Here is a 23,453-nt window from a genome sequence, read left to right on the forward strand (position 1 = left end):
GATACATCATTCACCTTGTGATAGGCTACACAGAACTGTATAGATCCATTGGACGTACACACAAGAATGATGGGGCTACCAGTCACTGCTTAACTCCTGTATTATCTCCATTTCCAGCATGGCCTTGACTTTTGCCTGAACAGTTTTCATTTTGTGTTTGGGCAGCCGGTACAGACGTGAGCACACTGTCACGCCCACAGATGTCACTATGCGGTGCTGTATGTGGTTTGTGCGTCCTGGCAAGGGAAGAACACATCAGCAAAACACTGTTGCAATGCAGCAACCTCAGATTTCTGGCAGGTGAGAGATGGTTCTCACAATGGCGGGAGGCAGGATTGCTCAGTTTTTGTACCTCCAGTCCCAACTCATCTCTTTCTGGTATGACTGTGGCCAGAGAAACCTGGACTGCCTGTCTCCATGCTTTTAGGAGATTGAGGTGATAAATCTATTTTGCACCTCCCCTGTCATTACACACAACCTCATCGTTGACATCCCCCACTTGCCGTGTGACCATGAAGCATCCTTGCCACTTGGCGAGCAATTTGGAGCTAACCATTGGAAGTAATATGAGCACTTTATCTCCCGGTGCACATTGATGCAGTTGCGCTCCTCTTTTATATAGGCACTTCTGTCGTTCCTGGGCCTGGTACAAATTCTCCCGTGATAACTCCCCAAGTATGTGGAGTTTTGCTCTCAGGTCCAGGACGTACTGCATTTCATTCTTACTGGTGCTTGAACCGCTCTCCCAGCTTTCTTTAATTAGGTCCAGCACACCTCTCGGAATTCTGCCAAACGGCAACTCAAAGGGGAAAAACCCGTGGAGGCCCGGGACATCTTCCGCACTGTGAATAACAGAGGATCCAACCATTTATCTCAATTGCAATGCTCAATTACCAATCATGTTTTTGAGTGTTTATTAAGTCTCTCCATGAACCTGGATGGCACCCATGGGGGTGATACACACTTGTGCGGATCAGTTTCATACCCAATAACTCATACAGGTCGTGTAGTGTGTGTGACACAGACAATGTGCCCTGGTCCATCAGAATCTCTTTCGGGATTTCAACATGGGAGATTACATGAAACAGTGCCTGCACAACACTTTCAGCCGAGCTGTTCCTCAATGGCACAGCTTCATAAAAGCACATTGCATAATCCACAATGGCTGACACTAAGTGATATTACCATGTACTGTGATCTAATGGCCCAACAAGGTCCATGTCAATATGCTCAAACGGGACTTCAGTTAATGGTAAAGGGTGCAGTGGTTCTTCTGGGGTGGCTCATAGGTTTACCAATTGACATTCCCCACAAGATGCACACCTCCATTGCACATCACCGTGAATACCCAGCTAGTAAAATTGAGCCATTATTTGGTCGAGTGTTTTATCATAACCGAGGTGACCTTCCATGGGGTTGTGATGGTCCACCTAGAACAGGGGTGTCAAACTCCAGGCCTTGAGGGCCGCAGTGTCTGCAGGTATTTGTTGCAACCGTGCACTACACCACCTGATTTCACTAATTAGCTCGCCTCCTGAATCAAGGAGGGAAAGGAACTAGTTTAATCAGGTGGTGTAGTGCATGGTTGCAACAAATACCTGCAGACACTGCGGCCCTCGAGGCCTGGAGTTTGACACCCCTGACCTAGAAGATCAGTTCCTGGTGGCCTTTCGGGACTAACAATTGCATGGTTTCTTGCCCAGTTTGAGTGTCGCGACACACTCAATATAACCATCTCTAATAAGTGCAAAATGGCGTGGAACTCGGCGTTTGGGTGCACCTGTTGACCATCGATGGTCATCACATGGTCAAAGGCGGAGTGTACCGTGTCATCCTGGGTCTGCTGGATGGGGAAGTCCTCCACTGGGCAGACCAGTGGAGGACTCATGATCAACTCCTTCTCGTCTGAGCTTGTGTCACTGCTTAGTACCGTGCACCACTCACACTGCCCTGGCTGTCGCGCTCATGGGCTGGCTGTCTCCCTAACCACTTTATCAAACCTCAGCCAATCTGAGCCTAATAAAAGAGGCCGCAACAGGCGGGAACTTGCCATGCCCTGAACTTTATGCTTTTTTTTCCAATATCTTATTTCGATGGCCACCACCGGATATGTGTGACTATTCCCATGCACACACTGAATTTCCACCTATGATGCCTCTAATATTGCCACGGGCCAAACCAGTCCTTAGTGGATCAGTGTCTGTGTGCTTCCTGTGTCCACCAATACCTGATATATACCCCCTTGCATACATACTGGTATGCTGTATCTCCCATCTGGACAAGGTGAGGGGGATGACAGGCCAAGAACCCAGACCACCCGGCCCACCTCCTTAAATGGATACTCCTGCTGCCAGTGGCCTGGCTTCCTACACTGCCAGCCCTCCTGGCCTGACATGTAAGGAGCCCCCTGTGGGTCAGGGAGGGCACAGGCTGAAGCTGGGCCCTGTAGTGTAGGGAAGAGGGAGGGGTTAGAGTGGGGATGAGGGGTGGGGGGTTAAGTGCTGCTGAATGGATGTGTGTGTGTCTGCATATGTGTGAATGGGTGCACATGTTTGTGTGGGTACGGGTCTGTGTAATCTCCTTCTCGGAGCCAGGACAGGGTGAACTGCCGGTTCACCATGTTGGTCCCAGGCAGGAAGGGGAGGTGGTCCTCCACCAGGGCAATGGCCTTGGCCAGGTCCTCAGGACAGTGGCACATGACCCAGTAGGCCATCGCAGGGGAGAAACAAGTGACAAATTATTCCCAGTGCCACTTGGTGGATGACATTGTTGATATCCTGGGGGCCTAGTTGTAACCACCATCTCGCCGCATCGAGGAGCTGCTGCGCCAGGACAAAGGGGTGGCTGACGTCTTCCAGGGTGCATGTCCTGAACCGGTGCCAATGTTGATCTGGTGTAAGTCCCAGCCAGTGCAGGACAGCTCTCTGGATGGCCCAGTATTACCCCTGGGAGGATGCCAGCAAGCTGTGCATGGTGGCTTGGGCTTCATCGCTGAGCAGGGGGAGCACGTGCACAGCCCATTCCTCCTCCAGCCACCCGCATGCCAATGCCATGCTCTCAAAGATGTCCAAGAATGCCTTGGGGTCGTCGTTGGATGTCATCTTGAGGAGGGTTATCTGGGGCCGATAAGACAATGATGCATGCAGATCAATCCCATGGGCAGCCGAAGGGTAGCGCAGCAGCTCCCTCAGGAGAGCCCAATCTTCTGCCTGCCGAGTGCCCTGCTCCAGCAGGGATTGCGTCTGCTGGTAGCTGCATTCGGGCCTGGCTCTCCTGAAGGTCTGTGATTTAGTGGAGGGCTCGCCCTAACAGAGTTTCTTGTTTTTCCATCTATTACACCTGTACAGCCATCACTATGGCAAGACTGTTGCCAGTGGAAGGTGCAGAGATGGAGGACGGACATGGTTTAGCGAAACATAGGGTTTTATTTACAGGTGAATATTTACAGCTTGCAGTGTCTTTAATTAGCACACCATATGGGCTGGTACTCAGCCATGCTGAAGCCTCTACTGCAGTGGTCCCTCTCAGTTTTCCAAACATTTTCCTCCTTCAGCCTGTCACCATACTTGAGCACGCCTAAGTCTGATCGATAAACAAGTGCTCTCGCATCTACTTTCCTGCGACCCACGTTCCCTCTCTCTTCGCTTGCAGCCGAGACTAAACCACACCCTCACTACCACACATTCATTAGATTGACTGTGTTATCTTTAGTCCGTGGATGGCATTTTTACATAAGTGGGAACTGTTTACTGCTGAGCTGACGGCACACAAGGGATAATGACTGCCAGTTTTTGCTGCCAGATGGAGGGACACATCAGGGAAAATCACAGTTCAGCTTTAAAGGATATGTCTGTTTTTTTCCAAATTGGGTCTTATTTTCCTACTTTTTGCCATCGTTCTCCTAGTTTTGTCATTTTATTCACCAGCATCATTGTGGCGATTTCGGATACAGGACCACTGCTGAACACAACTTTACAAAGGTGTCTTATGGTGCCACAGAATAGGATCCTTAAACCTGTCCTTTCAACAACAACAGAAAACCCTAGTGCCTCAGATAGACTGTGTACTTGATTTCCCATTATGACTTCTCAGTTGAACTGACCAGGTAGTTTATCGATGATTGCTACTATCTACAGTAAGTGTAGGCAGGTCATTCCTACAATTTCAACCAGGAAGCAGCTCAGCAATATGGTCTATTGATCATATTGGACATTTCAGGCTATAACTTTAAATTTTCGCTTTTGTTGTAACTTCCAAATATGTGTTTTAGGCTGGTTGGGTTAGATTGAACTTATCCAAACATGTCTCACACTCATATTTCGTGGCACCCAAAGGATGCTGTTGTAAAGCTGAGTCCAGCGGTGGTCCCGTGTCCAAATTCCCCACAATGAAACCGGTGAGTATAATGATATAACTAATATGCACCTTGGCAAAAACTACAGAATAAACAGAATAAATAAACAGAATTCACTTTTAACATTGAAACCATTACACACATTAAGACATAGAAGCTGCCCATTCAAATCACAATCTTCTGCTGTCGACAAACAGCTGCTCCAGCGGCTGGTAACCTCCAGCTGCTCCAGCCTTGCTCAAGGGCACTTTCAAAATGTTTTAAGGTTTTTTTTTTTACCGCAGGTGGATAACAGATGTATTTATAGAATAAAATAATTTAAAAACAAAAAGAAAAACAGCAACACAAACAAGAAGGCATTAAGACAAAAAAGAAGAAAAGGAAAAAAAGGGGGGGTACCAGTCATGATGGGTAGTGTTGAGCAAGTTGTGGGGTATTTTGTTATTATGAGTTGTCTTATTGGAGTTGGGAAGATCTGAGTGAGTGAGACAGTGTGGAAAGAATCCGCTCTGGATAAACAGCAGGAAAAGAGACGAGGTGTTGTGGAATGGGATCAGGTTGTCCTTTAGGGTTGCTGTGAGCTTTTCTGTATTTGAGTGGTCTGTTAACAGATTGAGCCAATGATTGATTGATACTTTGATTCTGTCTTTCCAATTAAGTAATGTGGTTTTCTTGGCCACAGTTAATGCTATTAAGATGAAAGATTTGAGATGTTGTGGGATTATAATTGAGGAGAGATCGCCTAACAGAGAGATGGAAGGAGAGAGGGCGATGCTTAGGTTGAGGATCTCGGGACAGCTTTCCCATGACCTCCGACCAAAACCATACACCTCGTGTCCAGAGCCAGAATGCATGGAAGTGCTAGTCTGTTGTAGTGGGACAGTGTATGCAGGGGTTGCTGTCTGCGAAGCCCATATGGCACATTTTGTGAGTGTTGATATATACTCTGTGTAGGACCTTGTATTGAATTAGCTGAATTTTTGTGTTGTATGACATGGAGAACCTGTTATTGCATATGGTTTGCCAATTGATGTCCGATTGATAGATATTCAAGTCTGCTGTCCATTTGTCTGTTGGTATGGAAACAATATTGACATAGTGAGAAAAGAGTTTGTAAATCTGTGATAGTGATTTTTTTCGGGTTGAAAGGAATCTAATTTTAGTAGTAAGGGAGGCGTGAAGTTGTGGAAGTTATGGATAGCGATTTTCTCTTTTATGGTCTCTTTCAACTGTATGTACTGGTAGTGACAGTGGCTGGGTAAGATTTATGTTTGTTTAACAAGGTCAAAGGTCATGACAGCCACTACTGAAAAGGTGCCCCAGGCTGGTTACTCCTCTGTTTCCATGCAGGGAAGTTGATTCCTTATTGATTCCTTATTGATTTTAAACATAGGGTTATGCCAGATGGGATGAGAGTAGAAGTAGATAGTTTGAAATAAAGTATGTCATTTGCTTTCCACCAGGCAGGGAGAATAGTATTTATGGTGTTAAATTTGAAGCAGCTGTGAGTTTTGACTGATTTATCCATGAATGCAATAAGCTGAATGGGGGAGATCCTTACTTATGGTCTGTTCAATATCAAGCCAGGCAGAACTGGAGTTGTTTGTCCATTGTTGGATATACTAAAGCTGGTGGGAGAGGAAGTAGTGGTAAAAAGGCTGTGCCTTGAGCCCACCATATTGGGTATTTGGGATGTAGTTATTTTGATTCTGGGCCTTTTACCTTTCCAGTAGAATGAATTGACTGTTGAATTTAGAGAGGAGAACCAGCCATGGGGTGGATTAACAGGGGTCATGGCAAAGAGTTTATTTTTGGGAGAATTTTCATTTTGATGTTGGAAAAGTGACCAATTAAAAAAGGGAGTGGGCGTTAATTCCATCTATCCAGGTCTTCTTTGATGCTATGTAGTAATGGGGTGAAATTGAGCTTGACTATGTCATTTGGGTTTGTTGAGACATTCCAAGGTATTTAATGGGTTGAGTTGTGTAGTTACCTGGTAGGTCCCCCAACCTCAGCCTCCCAGTCGAAATGACTTAGACCAAATAATGGAGTAGCCAGAAACCTTGCCAAAGCTGTTAATGAAATTGTGGACTGACAGATGGAAGGTTGAGGGATTTCTTAGATATAATATGTCATCAGCATATAAACTTGTTTTATAATGGTGTGAATTGCTTTTAATGCCTGAAATGCTGTCATTCTGTCTTATGGCTGAAGCGAGTGGTTCTGTGAAAAGTGCAAAATGGGCATCCTTATCTAGTACCTCTGTTTAGGTTGAATGCTCTAGATATTTGTCTGTTGGTAACTACAGATCCTGAAGCTCTGTTGCATAGAATCTTAATCCAATTGATGAAGCAGGAGCCAAAGCCAAAATGGTTTATTGATGCGAAGAGAAAAGGCCAGCCTACCCTGTCAAATGCCTTTTCAGCACCTAGAGTTAAAATAATAGCAGGATGATTAATCGTTTTTGGTTTTGTATAGTTGAATTATGTTGAATAATCTTTGCATGTTTTCATGTGTTTTGATGAAGCCAGTCTGATCCTGGTGCACAAGTGATGAAATTACAGATTCCAGTTTTAATGCCAAAGCATTGCTTATGATTTTAACATGTGTTTATTAACGATATAGGGTGATAGTTGGAACAATGTGAAAAGTCTTACTTTGGTTTAAGGATGAGTGTAATTAGCACAGTATTCAAATGGTAGGGGATTTCAAAAGTTTGAAAGATTTCATTTTGAAAAATAAGGGACCAGAAAGGTTTATAAAATTCTAATGGGTATCTTTCTAAGCCTGGGGAGTTGTTGTTGGGCATGAATAGTAGTGCTGTATTTAGTTCATTTATAGTGAGTGGTTCATCCCAATTCTGTGTCTGGGATGTCAAGTTGTTGTTTTTTTGGGTTTTTTTTTAAGGAAGGGCAGAGAAATACTTATTCACTTTTCACTGCACAGTCTGCCAGATGGAGTAAATCAGAGTGAAGAAACTCAGTGGGACTTCTCAAAGAAAAAGATTGAGCAGACATGCTGATATGAGGGGATGCCAGAGAGAAAGATAAAAGGAAGGATTGAGGGGAGGCGAGTTGGAAGCTGGAATACAATGAGAGAGAGGCAAAGGAAGGATGGGGAGAGGAAAGTAAAATGGAAGGATTTTGAGAAAGAGTCAGGACAAAAGTTATTTTGAAACAGAATGATTAAGTGGAAATGAAGGGAGACAGAGGGATAGAGAGGGAGTGAAAAAATGTTTTCGCAAAAAAAAAAGATCAAAATGAATTGTAGGGAGCAAGCGGGATCTTGAGAGGCTGATGGAGAGTGATGAGGGCAGAAAAGCGGAGGCGGACAGAAGGAGGCTGTCAATGCATCATAATAGGTATAATGATCTTTTCACTGGTCTGTGTGACCGTTTGCCCTCTCCTGTACTCCACTAAACTGAGCATGACAGGTATAAATCTTCTGTGTTGAACTCAGCGCTGCCTTACAACAGAGCATTCCACACAACTGTGTGATGTGTGGGAGTGTGTGTGCACGCGTGCATATCTTCTGGGTATAATTTTAAACCATGCAAACATGAAGCTAAGTAGATGATTGACAAGCACTGCGATGACTGATTGTGTGCCTGTAAATACGTACCTCTGTGCTGCATGTGTATGTGTGTGTGTGTGTGTGTGTGTGTGTGTGTGTGTGTGTGTGTGTGTGTGTGTGTGTGTGTGTGTGCGTGTGCGTGTGTGCATGTGCATGTACACAGTCCTCCTGGCCAACATGTATCCATCATAGAGCAGTTCCGTAGCGGTGACTTTGTCAGTGACAGTTGTAACTGGGACTGAAGACAGCAGGGAGACATTACAACGGCCTGTTTATTTACAAGGTCATCTTCTCCAACTGCTTCTGGTGTCCTCAGGCTACACATATCAGGTAAATGCTCAATCATCTTAATGTCAGGTCTTATATGGCAATGTGTGTGCAAGGGATATTAAATAGGGGGAAAAATACTTCTTATCTGAGGGCCACACGTCCAAACAAACATGGAGAGGTGAAGGAAAATCTCAAATTGAAAATTCTACATATGAGTTATCATCAGGATAATAGATAGGAATTAGGAATTTGATTTGGGGGCAAGGAAATGAATGTGAATGTAAGTCAGAACTTAATATTGTCAGGAATAGTACAAAATGGTAAATCAGGCAAACTTAGTTTACTCAGAGTTAAGCAGATTATTTTAAAAGAACCTTCAAGTCTGAACACAATTTTTTACGAATGTGTGTGGGCATGCGCACCTATGTGTGTGTGTGTGTGTGTGTGTGTGTGTGTGTGTGTGTGTGTGTGTGTGTGTGTGCGCGCGCATGCTAACATATAAATGCCGGTGACAGACCTGCACAATATGTCACCTCCAGGCTTAAAGAATTCTCTCTTTTTTTTTAATCCTCAACTAAAAGTTATCGCTTGAAAAGTTTCCAACCTTTGCACTCTGTCTGAAATAATTAGTAATTTACATTCCAATCACTTCTTAATGCGAGACATCAACAAGCGGGTGTCGGGGTTATGAATAAAAGCTCTTCCCTGAGTCTCTTATTTACATCAACGCTGATGCAGCCGCAGTCTTTTACATTACTGTAGGCATGAGGTGTTCACTTCTGCCAACAAGATTTAGATGGAGAATTAGACCCCTCTCAGAGTACCCCGCCCCCAATTCAACACTGCTACAGTAAGTCTAGTGTATAGCTTGTGTGTGTTTCTGTGTACATGTACATGTGCCGGTATGTGTCTATGTATTGTTGAGTGTCATGGTGATAATGATGTGTTAGAGTAGTGCAACTACTGCATCTAAGAAGTAAGGGCTAGAGATGAGTTCCTTCACAGCATTACTCATCATTCCCACATTCTCATTACAGTTAACTCAACAAAAGCAGTGAAGTTTGCAAAAAAAGACACTGAACTTGCATAAGTAATTGGTGCCTTTTGTTATGAGCCGACTAGCAAAAATAGAATATTGCTTTCACAGTTAGATTCACATCGTTTCTGCATTAGGTGGGGAAAGGCAAGTGTGAATGTAATGCTGGTTCAGTAGGGTTGGGTAGTTAAGAGTGCCAGGATGCACATATCTCTGCATACACATGCGCGAATGCATTCATTTGTGCACATGCTGTCATGCGTGTGTGTGCGCACTCAAACACACAGACAAACACATTCTCCGTCTTTAGTTAGAAATCATAGTGTAAGCTCTGATCTGTTTCATAGCATGTTCAGCTTGTGTTCTGTTTTTGTAACCAATAAAAGTGTTAGTGATATACACATGCATGCATAAGCACATACACATGTACACAAACACTCATATTTGCAGGGGCACAGATTGGTGATGGTGTAACCACAAAAAGTGAAGTCAAAGTTTTGATTTCTTATTCTAACTGTCCTCCACTCATATAATCTCCACCCCCACCCCCCAACTATTATATTAACCATAGAAGCAAGGGAACAGAGGTGGGAAGTAACAAAGTACAAATACTTCATTACTGTACTTAAGTAGATTTTTCAGGTATCTGTACTTTACTTGAATATTTGTTTTTCTGACAACCTTTTACTTTTACTCCCTACATTTTAACACAAACTTCTGTACTTTCTACTCCTTACCTTTTCAAAACAGGCTCGTTACTTTAGTTTTAATGCATTCGGGGGGGAATTATTGATTATTAACATTATAACCCTCTAGACTCATAAGTCAGTCTCTAAACGCTTGGTGGAGATGATCTCAGATAGTCTCACGATACCAGATGGATGTAATTTTATTTGAAGTTGGAATGGTTAAGATAATAGTAAAGCTGAACAATTTGGAGAAAAAAGGACTATACCAGTGTTGTTGCATGTTTTTCTTTTTTTTATTATTCATATTTTCAGGGGATAGACCTATCATAAAATGATCTACTTCTCTGGCTGATATTAACGGTGCCTTGATGGAAGTCATGGATGTTTGAATTCATAAAACGATCTTTTCACCAAGGACTATATTCGAGCTAGACTTTTCAAATTAATCTGTGCCTTCAGCTAAATTAAAACACAGTGATATGTAACTTTGACTAAAAATAAAGGTGACATGGTGAAATGGCCGAGCCTGTACCTTTTACTTTTATACTTTGAGTACATTTCAGAGCCTGTACTTTTTACTTTCAACTTGAGTAAAGAAGTTGAGTCAGTACTTCTACTTATGCCAGAGTCTATTTTTACACAAGTATCTGTACTTCTACTTGAGTAAAGAATGTGTGTACTTTTGCCATCTCTGCAAGGGAATGGACAAAGCTGGGGACAGACGGAGCCGGAGACAAAGGCAGTCTGATCTCACACACACACACACACACACACACACACACACACACACACACACACACACACACACAAACAAAGACTCAAAGCGGTGTTGCTTGTCTCTTCGGCACAAGCTTTAGTTGATTTTAAACAAGGTGCATGTAGAATAGCAGGGTGGTTTCTTTGAAGTGTTTCCCCAGTGTGCACCACAACACCCCCCGTACAAAAAGAAAAAAGGGAGGCTCTAAAAAAAAATAGGCCACCTTTTCAATTTGAATAGAATTTAGGCAATGAAAGAGCATACATTTGCAAATAGTTTGCATCTAATTTTGAAAAGCTTGAATTGCTTTAAAATAGGGATGCACACATTTTGGTCATCTTGACAGCTCGAGTACTCAGTAGAGAAAATGAGAAAGTACTTGAGTACTTGTATTTCGGGGGGATTGATCTCGCAATAAGTGTAATCACCTGTAAACACTATAATTTGGGCTAAAAATAAAGATACTTTGGAAAATTGGATATTTTATTTAAACCTCACATTTTAACAACAGTATTTCCTTGAACATGAATATAGGCTACTGAACCGCACGTATTGCAAAAATAATAAAAACTTCCAACAGTTTGACTTCCACTGTTAACACATCGATGAATTTCACATTAACTTTACTTTCACTGTTAACACATCCCTGGTATTAATGTCATGTTCGGACCAGGCTCTGCAGCTAGCCTACAGGTTCTTATTTAAGAAGACGAGTTGGTCTATGTGTTCAGGTGAGAGCCGAATGCACAAATTCACAACTAGACTTGTGGTGAAAAAAAATGTGTTCCACTGTCACAAAGTTCTCAGGAACGGACAAGTGCCACTGAGCAAGGACGCTCAGCTTTGTCTACCTTTTCTCATCTATCTGCCACCACAGTAATGGATCCTGGCTTAGGGTGACGTATGATCACTGAGGTAGCTCTTGACGTCGTTGTGCTGTGAACAAACATCACTGGTGCCGTAATCCTCTCCAAGTAGAGTGTGGAGAGCTGTTGCTGCCACAGACTAAAAGTCTCCATGTTCAGTGTTTCTCCTTGACTCTTTTTTGAAGCTCTGGCTCAAGAAGATTTCGATTTTTTTTTGCCTTGGGTCTAATGGAAAGGTGACCAGAGGTAGGGCCACTTTCTCAGTATCAACTGTGAATATGGGTCAACTGCGACTATGCGCTGTTCCACAGACTGTCACGGCTGTTTTGAAATCCGACAGTGTATGACTCTCTGCTCTGTGTATTTAGGTGTTTGGTGATGAGGCTCTTTGTGATTGGATACACCATCGAAATGCACATGTACCACATGAAATGCACACTGCTCATTGCAGTTGTGGCACACTTCAGAGACTGGAGCACTGGAGTCAAATCTTCAACAGTTTCCCAGTGCTCATCTGTCTGCTCAAACGTCCTTGCATCTGACAACAGAGAAGGTTGAATCAGTTCATCTGGATACAACGTTTATTGTCATCCTTGATAGGGAGGAACACGCTGGCTTGAATGGGGAGTCAAAGAGGCCATTTATGTTAAGAGGGAATGACCATCCCTGAACCGAAGGAGGACCCAAGAGTACATCTGTCACTATCTTACAATGCTATGATTGCAAACATTGCCAAATCCTCTGTGAATAGTACACATGGCCATTGAAACCCTAGTTAATGGTCACGCCCATATTTGCATATGAAACTGATTGTTGGTTTCGGTCTTTATGCCACTGTATTTTTTATAAGGGTGGGGACACCTGCAGACCGTTTAGACTGAAGAGGTCACTTATGCCCCTTTTCCACTACATGGTACTGGCTCAACTCGACTCGACTCGCCCTTTTTTCGTTTTCCATTACTGGAAAGTACTGGCATTTTGGTAACTGTTACCACTTTTATGGGACCACCTTTGTCGAGGTTCCAAAAAAACTGGAGTGGGTACCAAAATCAATGCAGACCTCTGATTGGTCAGAGCAACGCATCATTTTGCGTCACTGCGTCATCAATGTGCGCATGGGATATCACCCAGCATTTTTAAATACTGAAGCGGTCGAAGCGGCGTTATCTTAAAAGTACATTTTGAAATTGAAAAAAAATGGAGAGCCAAAAATCCAGCAGCACTGAGGGGGTACTGTTATGGTAATGGAAAACGACACAGAAGCGAGTCAAGTCGAGTTGAGCCGGTACCATGCAGTGGAAAAGGGGCATTAGATGAGTGATGACACGTTTTTGTCAATAAACGTATCCGGATTAACTTATTCAACTTTCTGACCTTTGACCGATACGTTTCATCACTCAAATAAGTGACATCTTCAGTCTAAACTGACTGCAGGCCTCCCCACCCTTATAAACAATACAAATACCTGCAGTCAGTTTAGACTGAAGATGTCACCTAGATGAGTGATGAAACATATCTGTAAATAAACATTGTATCAAGCTGAATTGATTCAATCTTCTTTGTTTCTTACCTGGATTATTGAGCATGCAGACACTTGCATCTGACAGTTTCAGTGACATTACAATCTGAGAAAGTAGCTGACACAGCCCACCTCTGTTTGGAGACACTCAGACATGTCACAGACCTAATTCCAGCACATAAGAAAACACTGAATCCGTTTCTGTTCGAGTAGGTTTTGTTGTTTTTTGTTTCCTTGAGTGACGTTGTGGTCAGTGTGCTGTGGGGAAAATGTGTGAATCATTCTGCTGCTTGCAGCTATCACATGGCTCGTACTAGCAACTTTGAAGTCCTTGTTAATTGCAAGCTGAAGGGTGTGGGCGAGGCAAGGCACTGGTTCCCAAAGACCTTGGTTTGCCAGAATCATATTATTCGTGTTATCATGAACACATACTAACACTTTCCCAGATGTAAGTAGCCACTTTTCTTTAGATGGTCTATGTTCACCGCTGTGTGTCTTTCATCGAAACTGTGCATTTCTATTACTGCACTGTGAATTTTCCATTCACTGATGTATTCGCATGATAGTGTTACATAGGAATCAGTAGTTAGTGAGGTCCGTGAGTCAGTCCATCTGAGGATACTTTACCTGATGATGATGATGAGGATAATGATGAGGAAGAGTCAGTAATGACAGCAACCCATTCTGGCTTCGATAAAATTTCTTTAAGTGAAGAAGCACTCCTTTCGTATAGAGCATCTATTCTTGTGGTGATTGTCTTGTGAGAAGGCACGTCATATTGGGGCTCACGGTAATTCATTGTTTCTCGAAGTCAACAGAACCCCTCAACAAAACTTAGAGGCTGCAAATCTTTGGCTTAACACTTTGGTTATTAACTGTGTTGTTATATCAGCTCTGCTAGCAACGCGTGTACGTCTGTAGTAAAAGATGTTATTTTTGTGTGGCTAGTGTCTTCGTTTTCCCTCAACATTTTGTGTTTTAATGCAAGGTGATGATGCATTGTACTAGCAGGAGAGCTATATGTCAGTTTTATGCTACATAACTTGCACTGCACTGTGTTTTTTTCAATTTTCAACGTGTTTCCACACCTCACTGCGTGTTTTTGAAGCCAATGTTAGCTAGCTATTTAGCTATTGCTAAAGCTTTCGCCTAGAAAAAGTTCCTGCTCCACAGTCTCTGAAATAATTGTCATCTGTTCAGTCTCAGTGGACTGTAAGTTCCCACCCCCAATGCACGGTAACCAGTCACAACATTTTAAATGAAGATATGGCTCCATTTCTGGAAGTATATATGTGGTGTTGTTTGGCACTGGACTTTGATCGGTGTAAAATGTATTTCATGAAGTTGCAAGAGTAAAAGAAATACACACACACACAAGGTAAATGTTCATTCACACATTTATTGTGTTGTCATGATCGATCATTGCTGTCACTTTGCGAGTACTTGACACTTGAGTACTCATGCCCATCCCTACTTTTAAAGAATGGTTTATAACTTTCCAATTTATCTGTAATTAAAGCCAAGAACAGATCAGTGGTTTTCTAGCCGTTGGCTTGTAGAGAAGTTTAACTTGTGTATTTTACCTGTAATGTTTTACTTGATTGTTTTTGAGTCAGTTTACGGCCACAAACTTTGTGATAACACTTAAAAAAAGTAATAGAAAAGATCAGAGTTCAATAGTCTCTCTCTCTCTCTCTCTCTCTCTCTCTCTCTCTCTCTCTCTCTCTCTCTCTCTCTCTCTCTCAGCTCTTCTGAAAGCTTGTGCTGATGGAGCTGCCAACCACCTCCATGACATCACTGCTGGGGAACGCGACAGGTGATTTTGTGTGTGTGTGTGTGTGTGTGTGTGTGTGTGTGTGTGTGTGTGTGCACACAAGTACATACATTTGAATTTTTTATAGCTGCATGTGAACTACACACATTTTTCTGTATGTGAAAAAACATATTCAGATGACACTTTAAATCCAACCCAGTTCCAACTTTTCCTGAAATTTAACACAAATTGCATTTTTTGTTGGATAAGTGTGAACACAAAAAATCCTTCCAGAAACGTGTTTTTTTTTTGTTTTGTTTTTTTGGCAGGAGATTTGGGTCACTATTAAATGTGGTGCTAGATTACATACATATCTGACATGTGATCACGGGACTTAAGGTTGTATGGCAAATTGCAATTTCAACTTCAATTTATTTCAGGCTTGATGGCACAGTTTGGCAGAGTTGTTTGTCTTATATCCGCACTGCATCTTGTTTTTCTCACACCACTCAGTTGTCACTTTAGTAAAACTATAGTTTTAGGAAATTGAGGAAAATTCCACACAGGGGCAACTAAGGGGGGCGCTGTTATTTCAGAAGGTGATTGGGGGCAAAAAAATTGACACTGGAAGTCAGTGAAAACAACGAAGTCACTGATTTAAATCTGTTTAAGAAGATGCCCAATGGGGTAGGGTGTAATGCAGCCTGGGTGGCAGGCAAAGGCGGGGACTGGAGTGTGCCAACTTCCGGCATCACAGACTGGTCCAGCAGGACCAACTGGGAGGGAGACCCCAGGGTAGACCCAGAACTCACTGGAGGGACTACATGTCCATTCTGGCCGAGGGGCGCCTTGGGATCCCCCTGGAGGAGCTGGAGGGCGTGGCTGGGGAGAGAGACGTCTGGAGTGCCCTACTTAGCTTGCTGCCACCACGACCCGACCCCGGAGAAGCGGCTGATGATGAGATGAGAAGATGCCTTTATTAAACCTTAACTCGAGGGCACATATGACAATGGGCAAATGTTTGAAGTAGTCACTTGGCTTTCTCCATTTTGCTAGTCTTTTCAGGATTGATGTTTAATATACATCAGATTTGGGCTACTTTCAAAACGGAATGTGAAAAGTGAAAATGAAAAACTGGAGCTGATCAAAGACAGTGAAAGAGCTCACTGCTTTGTATTACTGTTGCTTTTGGCTCAAGAAATGGACAGCACCACATTGTGCACATTGGGCGTATGTGTGTGTGTGTGTGTGTGTGTGTGTGGGAGACAGTGAGAGTGTGAGTGTGTTAAAGGTGAGAGAGAGAGAGAGAGAGAGAGAGAGAGAGAGAGAGAGAGAGAGAGAGAGAGAGAGAGAGAGAGAGAGAGAGAGAGAGAGAGAGAGAGAGAGAGAGAGAGAGAGAGAGAGAGAGAGAGAGAGAGAGAGAGGAACTGCTGAAAGAACATTGTCAGGAGAAAGATGGATCTGGGGCCTGCCGGGTCCCTGAAGTGTCAAGGCTTTCACATTAACACCCTGTGTATGTCTGTGTTTTGCCGTTTAAGACCACTGGCATCTTTAATGCCTGTTGAGTCTGTTTTTTTTGCGGGCAATTTGTGATGCATGCGCACATACCTCTCTTTTGTCCCTGTCTATATCTCCGTCTCAGTGTATGTTCGAGCATGTTGGGCCGGCAGGGGGGAGGGATCGATCATGCCTCTCTGTCTGTGTGCATGACAGAGCTGATTCATCTCCTGCCCCTTCATTTGCTGTGCCACTACTGGCTCCCACCAAGGAACTGTCAACTGCCCTCTCTCTACATCCAACCACACCAGCCCCAAAGAGCATTAGCTGTCCAAACAATGTCATGACTAATGAGAGAGAGAGAGAGAGAGAGAGAGAGAGAGAGAGAGAGAGAGAGAGAGAGAGAGAGAGAGAGAGAGAGAGAGAGAGAGAGAGAGAGAGAGATGTGTAATTCCAGCCAGTGTAGGCTAAATGAGGGAGCAGGAGGATGGGTGGGTATGGAAGGGGCAGAGATATGCTAATCACTCCCAACTAAGTTAAGATGTACTTAACCTGGCATTACCATAACTAATGGACTACATCAACGGAGAGAGGGAACAAGGGAAAGTGGGAAGAAGATGCAAATCAATCACAGGCATGTGTTACAAGTTCTGTCTAAAATGAACAACAACATAGCAAGCAACGCTGTCACTCCCTCATTTTATTCCACACTTATGAATAAACATGTGTACGCGTGTGCATGTGCGCTTGTTTGTTGTTTCTCCAGGTTCGGTTTTCACTCATTTCACAAAAAGTAAGCAAGCGAGCAAGTGAATATTTCTGAAATGAACCCTGAAGGAGCACGCTGAGATTTCACTGGTATCACGAGGCCCATTTGAGTAACCGCCAGGGAAACTGAACATAATGACCTTGTCTTTTTTTGCCTGTTAGAACCAAATAAAAACTTTGAATAGCCAGCATGTTGGCAGGTCACAAAAAATAAAAAATAAAATAACAGCCTCATTGATGTAAATCAGTGCAAACCAATAGAGACTAAAGATCTAGCTGAATATTGATGTTCAGACTTATTCCAAATTCTGTGAGAAGGCGGGCTGAAGAGAGACGAGATGAGAGATGATAAAGGGGAAATGGAAGTAGAGGGACAATGAAAGGAAGGGGATGAAAAAACTACCAAAAGAAACCGAGGGTGAAGGATAGAGGAAGTAAAGAAAAGTCGGAGGGTATGCTGCTTTTTATCTTCTATTCATCTTCATCTCTGATCCCATGAGTAAATTCGGGCATAGATGCAACCGGGATTTGGAAGAATCGGTTCCAAACCTGCAAGAACCGACCGGATCAAAACGTATTCTGCTCATCGATTCCCAGGTTTTTGTTGTTATTCTTCGTATGCTATTCACATGATGTGACGTGGCCACATCGGGGGTGCACAGACATCATATAAACAGCTCTGCAACTGCAAGTGGGAAGACGGGAAGCGTACATCAGCATGGGTGTTTAGTGCACAACAGAAAGATGATGAAGGCCAGCAGAGTGAAGCACTCGAAAGTCTGACTGTATTTTGATAAAGAGGAAGAAAAACATGTCAAGTGCATGAAATACCAGGCGATCATGACTTGTAAGGGGAGAGATGTATCTACAAATACAGTTCCTAATACATTTATGGATTTGGAAACAGAATTTCATTCAGTTCAGTTTAAACTTGTATTACAGACATGGGGCTGATTTGCATTTCTCTAGTAGATCTGAGCTCAGTGTTTTAGGGCGCTTGAAATGTGATCTATAAAATTCAGTCAGAATTTTGGGATTTTATAAAAAGATTTTTATTGAGAATGACTGTAAATGCTTAGTTATGTGACAGGACCCAGGGCTCTATGTCTCACCATCACTCTGAAAAAGTGGCTCGATTTTGGAAATCGATAAAGGGAAAAATCAAGGTACTGAGTTGATGATAGATAGATAGATAGATAGATAGATAGATAGATAGATAGATAGATAGATAGATAGATAGATAGATAGATAGATAGATAGTTAACGAAGGAATTATTAAAGGCAGAATGGGTAGTATTTCTCTGTTGCAGTTTGTAAACACATCATTCAAAGTTGGCCCCTCCCCCCGGCTTAACGTCACCAGAAGGACACGCCCCCTGCCCGCAGTTGCCAGATCACATCCCAGTGTACAGGCCAACTCCGCGTCACTCTTCATCCCCATCCTCTCCTTCAGTTCTCGCCAGCGGGTGAAAGCCAACCCCAGATTCACTCTCGTTTTGGAAGGAGCTTTGTCCGCTTGGTGTTTCCCCTCGTTTTATTTGCACCTTTTCGGCGCTGTGTCCGCCATTGTCGTAACTCCCTGTTGGATGCGCACTTATGATCTCGATCTGGCACCTGGTCGCCACGTTTTTATAGTCCCGCTGCCCAAAGGTTAACGCCCAGAAACGTCCCGTACACAGCAAAATAAGAAAAGTAAGACAATACAGGCAGAGTGCAGGGTCTCTGCAGATACAGACACCACCACACTCATCTAGTGGGTCATAAGTGATGATTAAGAGAGGTTAGTTTTGTATGAGTCTATACATTTGATTTTTAGTAAAATCCCATTCATTCTGCCTTTAAGAAATTGTCATTGATTAAATCTTACCAATACCCAAACCTACCCATGATGCTGCGATAGAGGCTGCGAGGCATGCCTGTATGCATGCACATGTTTCTGAATGACTGATTTTGGTTGTGTGTGAATGTAAATGTTAAATTTTTGTTTTAACGCTACAGGGGAAAAAATGAAACCAGTTGCCAGGTTGATTTGTTTTTTCCTCAACACAACCATCACAGTAGAAATCTACAATATCTGAAGAGTTGAAAATATAAAAACTGGGAGGTTTTGCTTGCTGGATTGCTGCTTGCATTACCTACACGGCCTGCTGAAAGGTCTCGCAGCTAAACTGACGAACAAATTGAGTGTTTCATGAAAGACTCAGTACCATAAACTCCTGCAAGTTATGCTGGTAAATTGTGTTGCCTCACTGCAGGGAATGCACCACTTCTCGGATTCTGTCTTTTTTGATTTATTTTTTCATGACAAGGGAAACTCGAGGAAATGTTCATGCAGGCAGTGTGCTGTCATCACTTTGACTGCATTTACCACATACCGCTGGGGAGGACAAGTTTCGTGTCAGATCCTATTCATATTGTCACCGTATTTTCAGCCATCTCCGAGAAACTTCACCCACAGCAGGAATCTGGGTCTGAGATGGTATTGTGGCACACAGACTGAAAATATGCCCTATCTGATCATGCAGCATTAGGATTTTGTTTAATGAGGAGAGGGAAAATGGTGACAAACATTTTTAGGCAGCGGTGACAGCGCTAATACATTTTGTCATGTAACTTGTGTTTTGATTTGTGCGAGCACGTAATATGAGCATACATGTGTGTGTCTATGTGCTTGTAGCTGATTTTACAAAGGCACACTCGTATGGGAAATGAAGTTTCAGGTTAGCCTCCGGAATCTTCTGCTCTCCCACTGCCTGTACAGCAAATAACAATGTGTCAGAAACTTGCTTTTACAAGAGCCCTGACTGCAATGCATTGCCCCATTCGGGTGGGAGAGAGTAGGGGGGCTGTCAGTCAATCTGTTGCTCTTTCCTTTTTCCTTCTCATGTTGATTTGAGTAACTGATATGACTTGACTTCAGGCGCCATGGGGGCAACAGAACACACACACACACGTTCCTGTTTTCACACTGACAAAGGGCAAATTATCCAAATGGAATGATGAATGCCTTTGATGGAGAGGAGAGAGCTGATGTTATGTTCTTGATTCATGTCATCCACCTCAGTCTATTGAAATGATTAACGGAAATTAAAGGATAATTTTTACAGCCTGGGTTGTAACTGGTATGCACAAAACTTGAACTTGTCCTTTCAACAACAATAAAAAAATAGCCCCTTAGTGCATCAGTTAAACTAAACTAACTAAGTGAACTAGTTAATTTAAACTAAGCTAAACTCAGTAAACTATGGGATTCCATCAAGGATTGGCTCTGAGCCCTTTCTTGTTTGCAATGGTGATGGACATGTTGACGGACGAGATCAGGTAGGAGTCTCCATGGACGATGATGTTTGCGGATGACATTGTGATCTGTAGCGAGAGTAGGATCAAGGTTGAGTAGAGCTTGGAGAGATTGAGGTATGCACTGGAGAGAAGAGGAATGAAAGTCGGTAGGAGCAAGACAGAATAAATATGTGGGAATGAGAGGGAGGACAGTGGAATTGTGAGGATGTAAGCAGTAGAGGTGACGAATGCGTATGAGTTTAAATACCTGGGGTCAATTGTTCAATGTAACGGGCAGTGCAGAAGAGAGTGCAGGAAGGGTGGAGTGGGTGGAGAAGTGTGTCAGGAGTGATTTGCGACAGAAGGGTACCAGCAAGAGTTAAAGGGAAGGTTTACAAGATGGTTGTGAGACCAGCTAAATTATATGGTTTGGAGACAGTGGCACTGACGAAAAGACAGGAGATGGAGCTGGAGGTGGCAGAGTTGAAGATGCTAAGATTTTCACTGGGAGTAACGAAGAAGGACAGGATTAGGAATGATTATATTAGAGGGACCGCTCAGGTTGGACGGTTTGGAGACAAAGCAAGAGATGCAAGATTGAGATGGCTTGCACATGTGTAGAAGAGAGATGCTGGGTATGTTGGGAGAAGGATGCTGAATATGGAGCTGCCAGGGAAGAGGAAAAGAGGAAGGCCAAAGAGGAGGTCTATGGATGTGGTGAGAGAGGACATGCAGGTGACTGGTGAGACAGAGGAAGACACAGAAGACAGGAAGAAATGGAAATGGATGATCCGCTATGGCGACCCCTAACAGGAGCAGCCGAAAGTGGTAGTAGTAGTAGTACACGTGCAGACGTAATTCCTGTGCTTCTTTCTTCTCTCAAATTATTCTGAATCATACAGGGAATTTGTTTAACCTCTGACCAAAAAATGTTATAGTATTTGACAGTAATAAAACTTTTTTTCCCTTGATAATAGAATTTAACTATGACATAAGGACAGGAAGAACAATGGAGAGAGAGCTCAGAGATGTGTATCCAAAGGAGTTGAATCAAGTGCAACTGGACTTAGTGTATATCCGTGAAGATGTTTCGCCTCTCATCCAAGAGGCTTCCTCAGTTCGTGCCTTTCTGACTAGACCAAGCTAGTCTGACTGGCTGGTGATGAGACTCAGTATTTATCCTCTAGGAGTCGTTATCAGAGATATTGATATGTGTGGCTCTTTGTGATCAGATGTTTACCAACGCCCATCGCTAACAGAGCCATATCAATCACGCATATCAATAGCTCTGATAACGACTCCTAGAGGATAAATACTGAGTCTCATCACCAGCCAGTCAGACTAGCTTGGTCTAGTCAGAAAGGCACGAACTGAGGAAGCCTCTTGGATGAGAGGCGAAACGTCTTCACGGATATATACCAAGTCCAGTTGCACTTGATTCAACTCCTTTGGATAACCATGACCTGGATGAATGAGAACATTCACAGACATCTCAGAGATGAGGTTATTAAGTGGGGGTTTTCATACCCAACCCCTAATTATTCCATATCTAATCAAGGGTTATTTTTTAAGGATCAGTCCATTTATTTAATGCCACTTAGTGTTCCTGACCACATCTCACATTTTCAACATCTGTTAAGATTTGAAAAATCTTGCAGCATGGTCCAGGCTTAAGGGAATTGCATCAAGTGTGATGATATGTTTATTAGATTTGCAATAGTGCCTGTGCTTGAGCGAGTGGTTTCGAGTAAATTTGCACATGTGAATATGTATGTGACTCTGCATCTGCTTGTTACTATATGTATGTCGATGGGGTTTTGTGTGCGTGTTCCTGCAAAAATGTCAATTTGTGAGAGATGTAACTGGGCAGCACGGTGGCGCAGTGGTTAGCGCGGTCGCCTCACAGCAAGAAGGTCCTGGGTTCGAGCCCCGGGGTAGTCCAACCTTGGTGAGTCATCCCGGGTCGTCCTCTGTGTGAAGTTTGCATGTTCTCCCCGTGTCTGCGTGGGTTTCCTTGGAGGGATCCAGTTTCCTCCCACAATCCAAAGACATGTAGGTCAGGTGAATCGGCCGTACTAAATTGTCCCTAGGTATGAATGTGTGTGTCGGCCCTGTGATGGCCTGGTGGCCTGTCCAGGGTGTCTCCCCGCCTGCCGACCAATGACTGTAGGAAATAGGCTCCAGCATCCCCGCGACCCTGAGAGCAGGATAAGCAGTTCAGATAATGGATGGATGGATGGATGTATGGATGGATGGATATGTTTGGGGTCTCTCACATTTTCAACATCTGTTAAGATTTGAAAAATCTTGCAATGGTGTCCAGGCTTAAGGAAATTGCATCAAGTGTGATGATATGTTCATCAGATTTGCAACAATTCCTGTGTTTGAGCGAATTTGCACGTGAATATGTGTGTGACTCTGCCTCTGCTTGTTACTATACGTATGTGGATGGGGTTTTGTGTGTGTATTTCTGCAACAATGTCAGTTTGTGAGAGATGTAAATGTTCGTTTCACAGGCATTTCCCCCTGTTTAGATCATATTTCAGCGATTTTCAGTTTTATTTTCTTCATCTTATCAGGCCCACATGTAATATCGCTCTCAAACAGACACACACACACACCTACAAGCTAAAGCAGGTTAATAAAGCTGTGTATGTGTGCCCACATGGAATTAGAGGCAGGTTTGGTTATTAGTCTGCTTGCCCAAAGGGACCTAGCTGATTAACTCTGAGATCAAATAGTTTTGGATCTCACACATGAACAAACACACACACAGACAGACATATATGGCTACATAGGAGACATAGGCTACAGACTAATACACATATACACTAAGGAGCCAAAACATTATGACCACCTGCCTTATATGCTATGCTGTTGGTCCTCCGTGTGCCGCCAAAGCAGCTCTGACCCACCGGAGCATGGACTCTACAAGACCGCTGAAGGTGACCTGTGGTATCTGGCACCAACAACTTTGCAGCAGATCGTGTAAGTTGTGAGATGGAGCAGCCGTGGATCAGACTTGTTGGTCCAGCACATTCCCCAGATGCTCAATGGGGTTGAGATCTGGAGAATTTGAGGGCAACACCTTG

The 23,453-nt window shown here is 43.3% G+C and overlaps 1 protein-coding gene across 1 annotated transcript in view; it reads left to right on the plus strand.

The window, feature by feature from the left end:
• The window catches only part of tpk1 (thiamin pyrophosphokinase 1), a 188,536-nt gene that overhangs the window by 31,367 nt on the left and 133,716 nt on the right, over positions 1–23,453 (plus strand). Inside the window, exon 4 of the mRNA XM_056299627.1 lies at positions 14,811–14,880. Coding sequence (XP_056155602.1) covers positions 14,811–14,880 — 70 coding nt within the window. The remainder of the gene's footprint in view (positions 1–14,810; positions 14,881–23,453) is intronic.

This window comes from Lampris incognitus, chromosome 19 (genome assembly GCF_029633865.1).
Source record: "Lampris incognitus isolate fLamInc1 chromosome 19, fLamInc1.hap2, whole genome shotgun sequence".
In the NCBI taxonomy this organism is placed as follows: domain Eukaryota; kingdom Metazoa; phylum Chordata; class Actinopteri; order Lampriformes; family Lampridae; genus Lampris; species Lampris incognitus.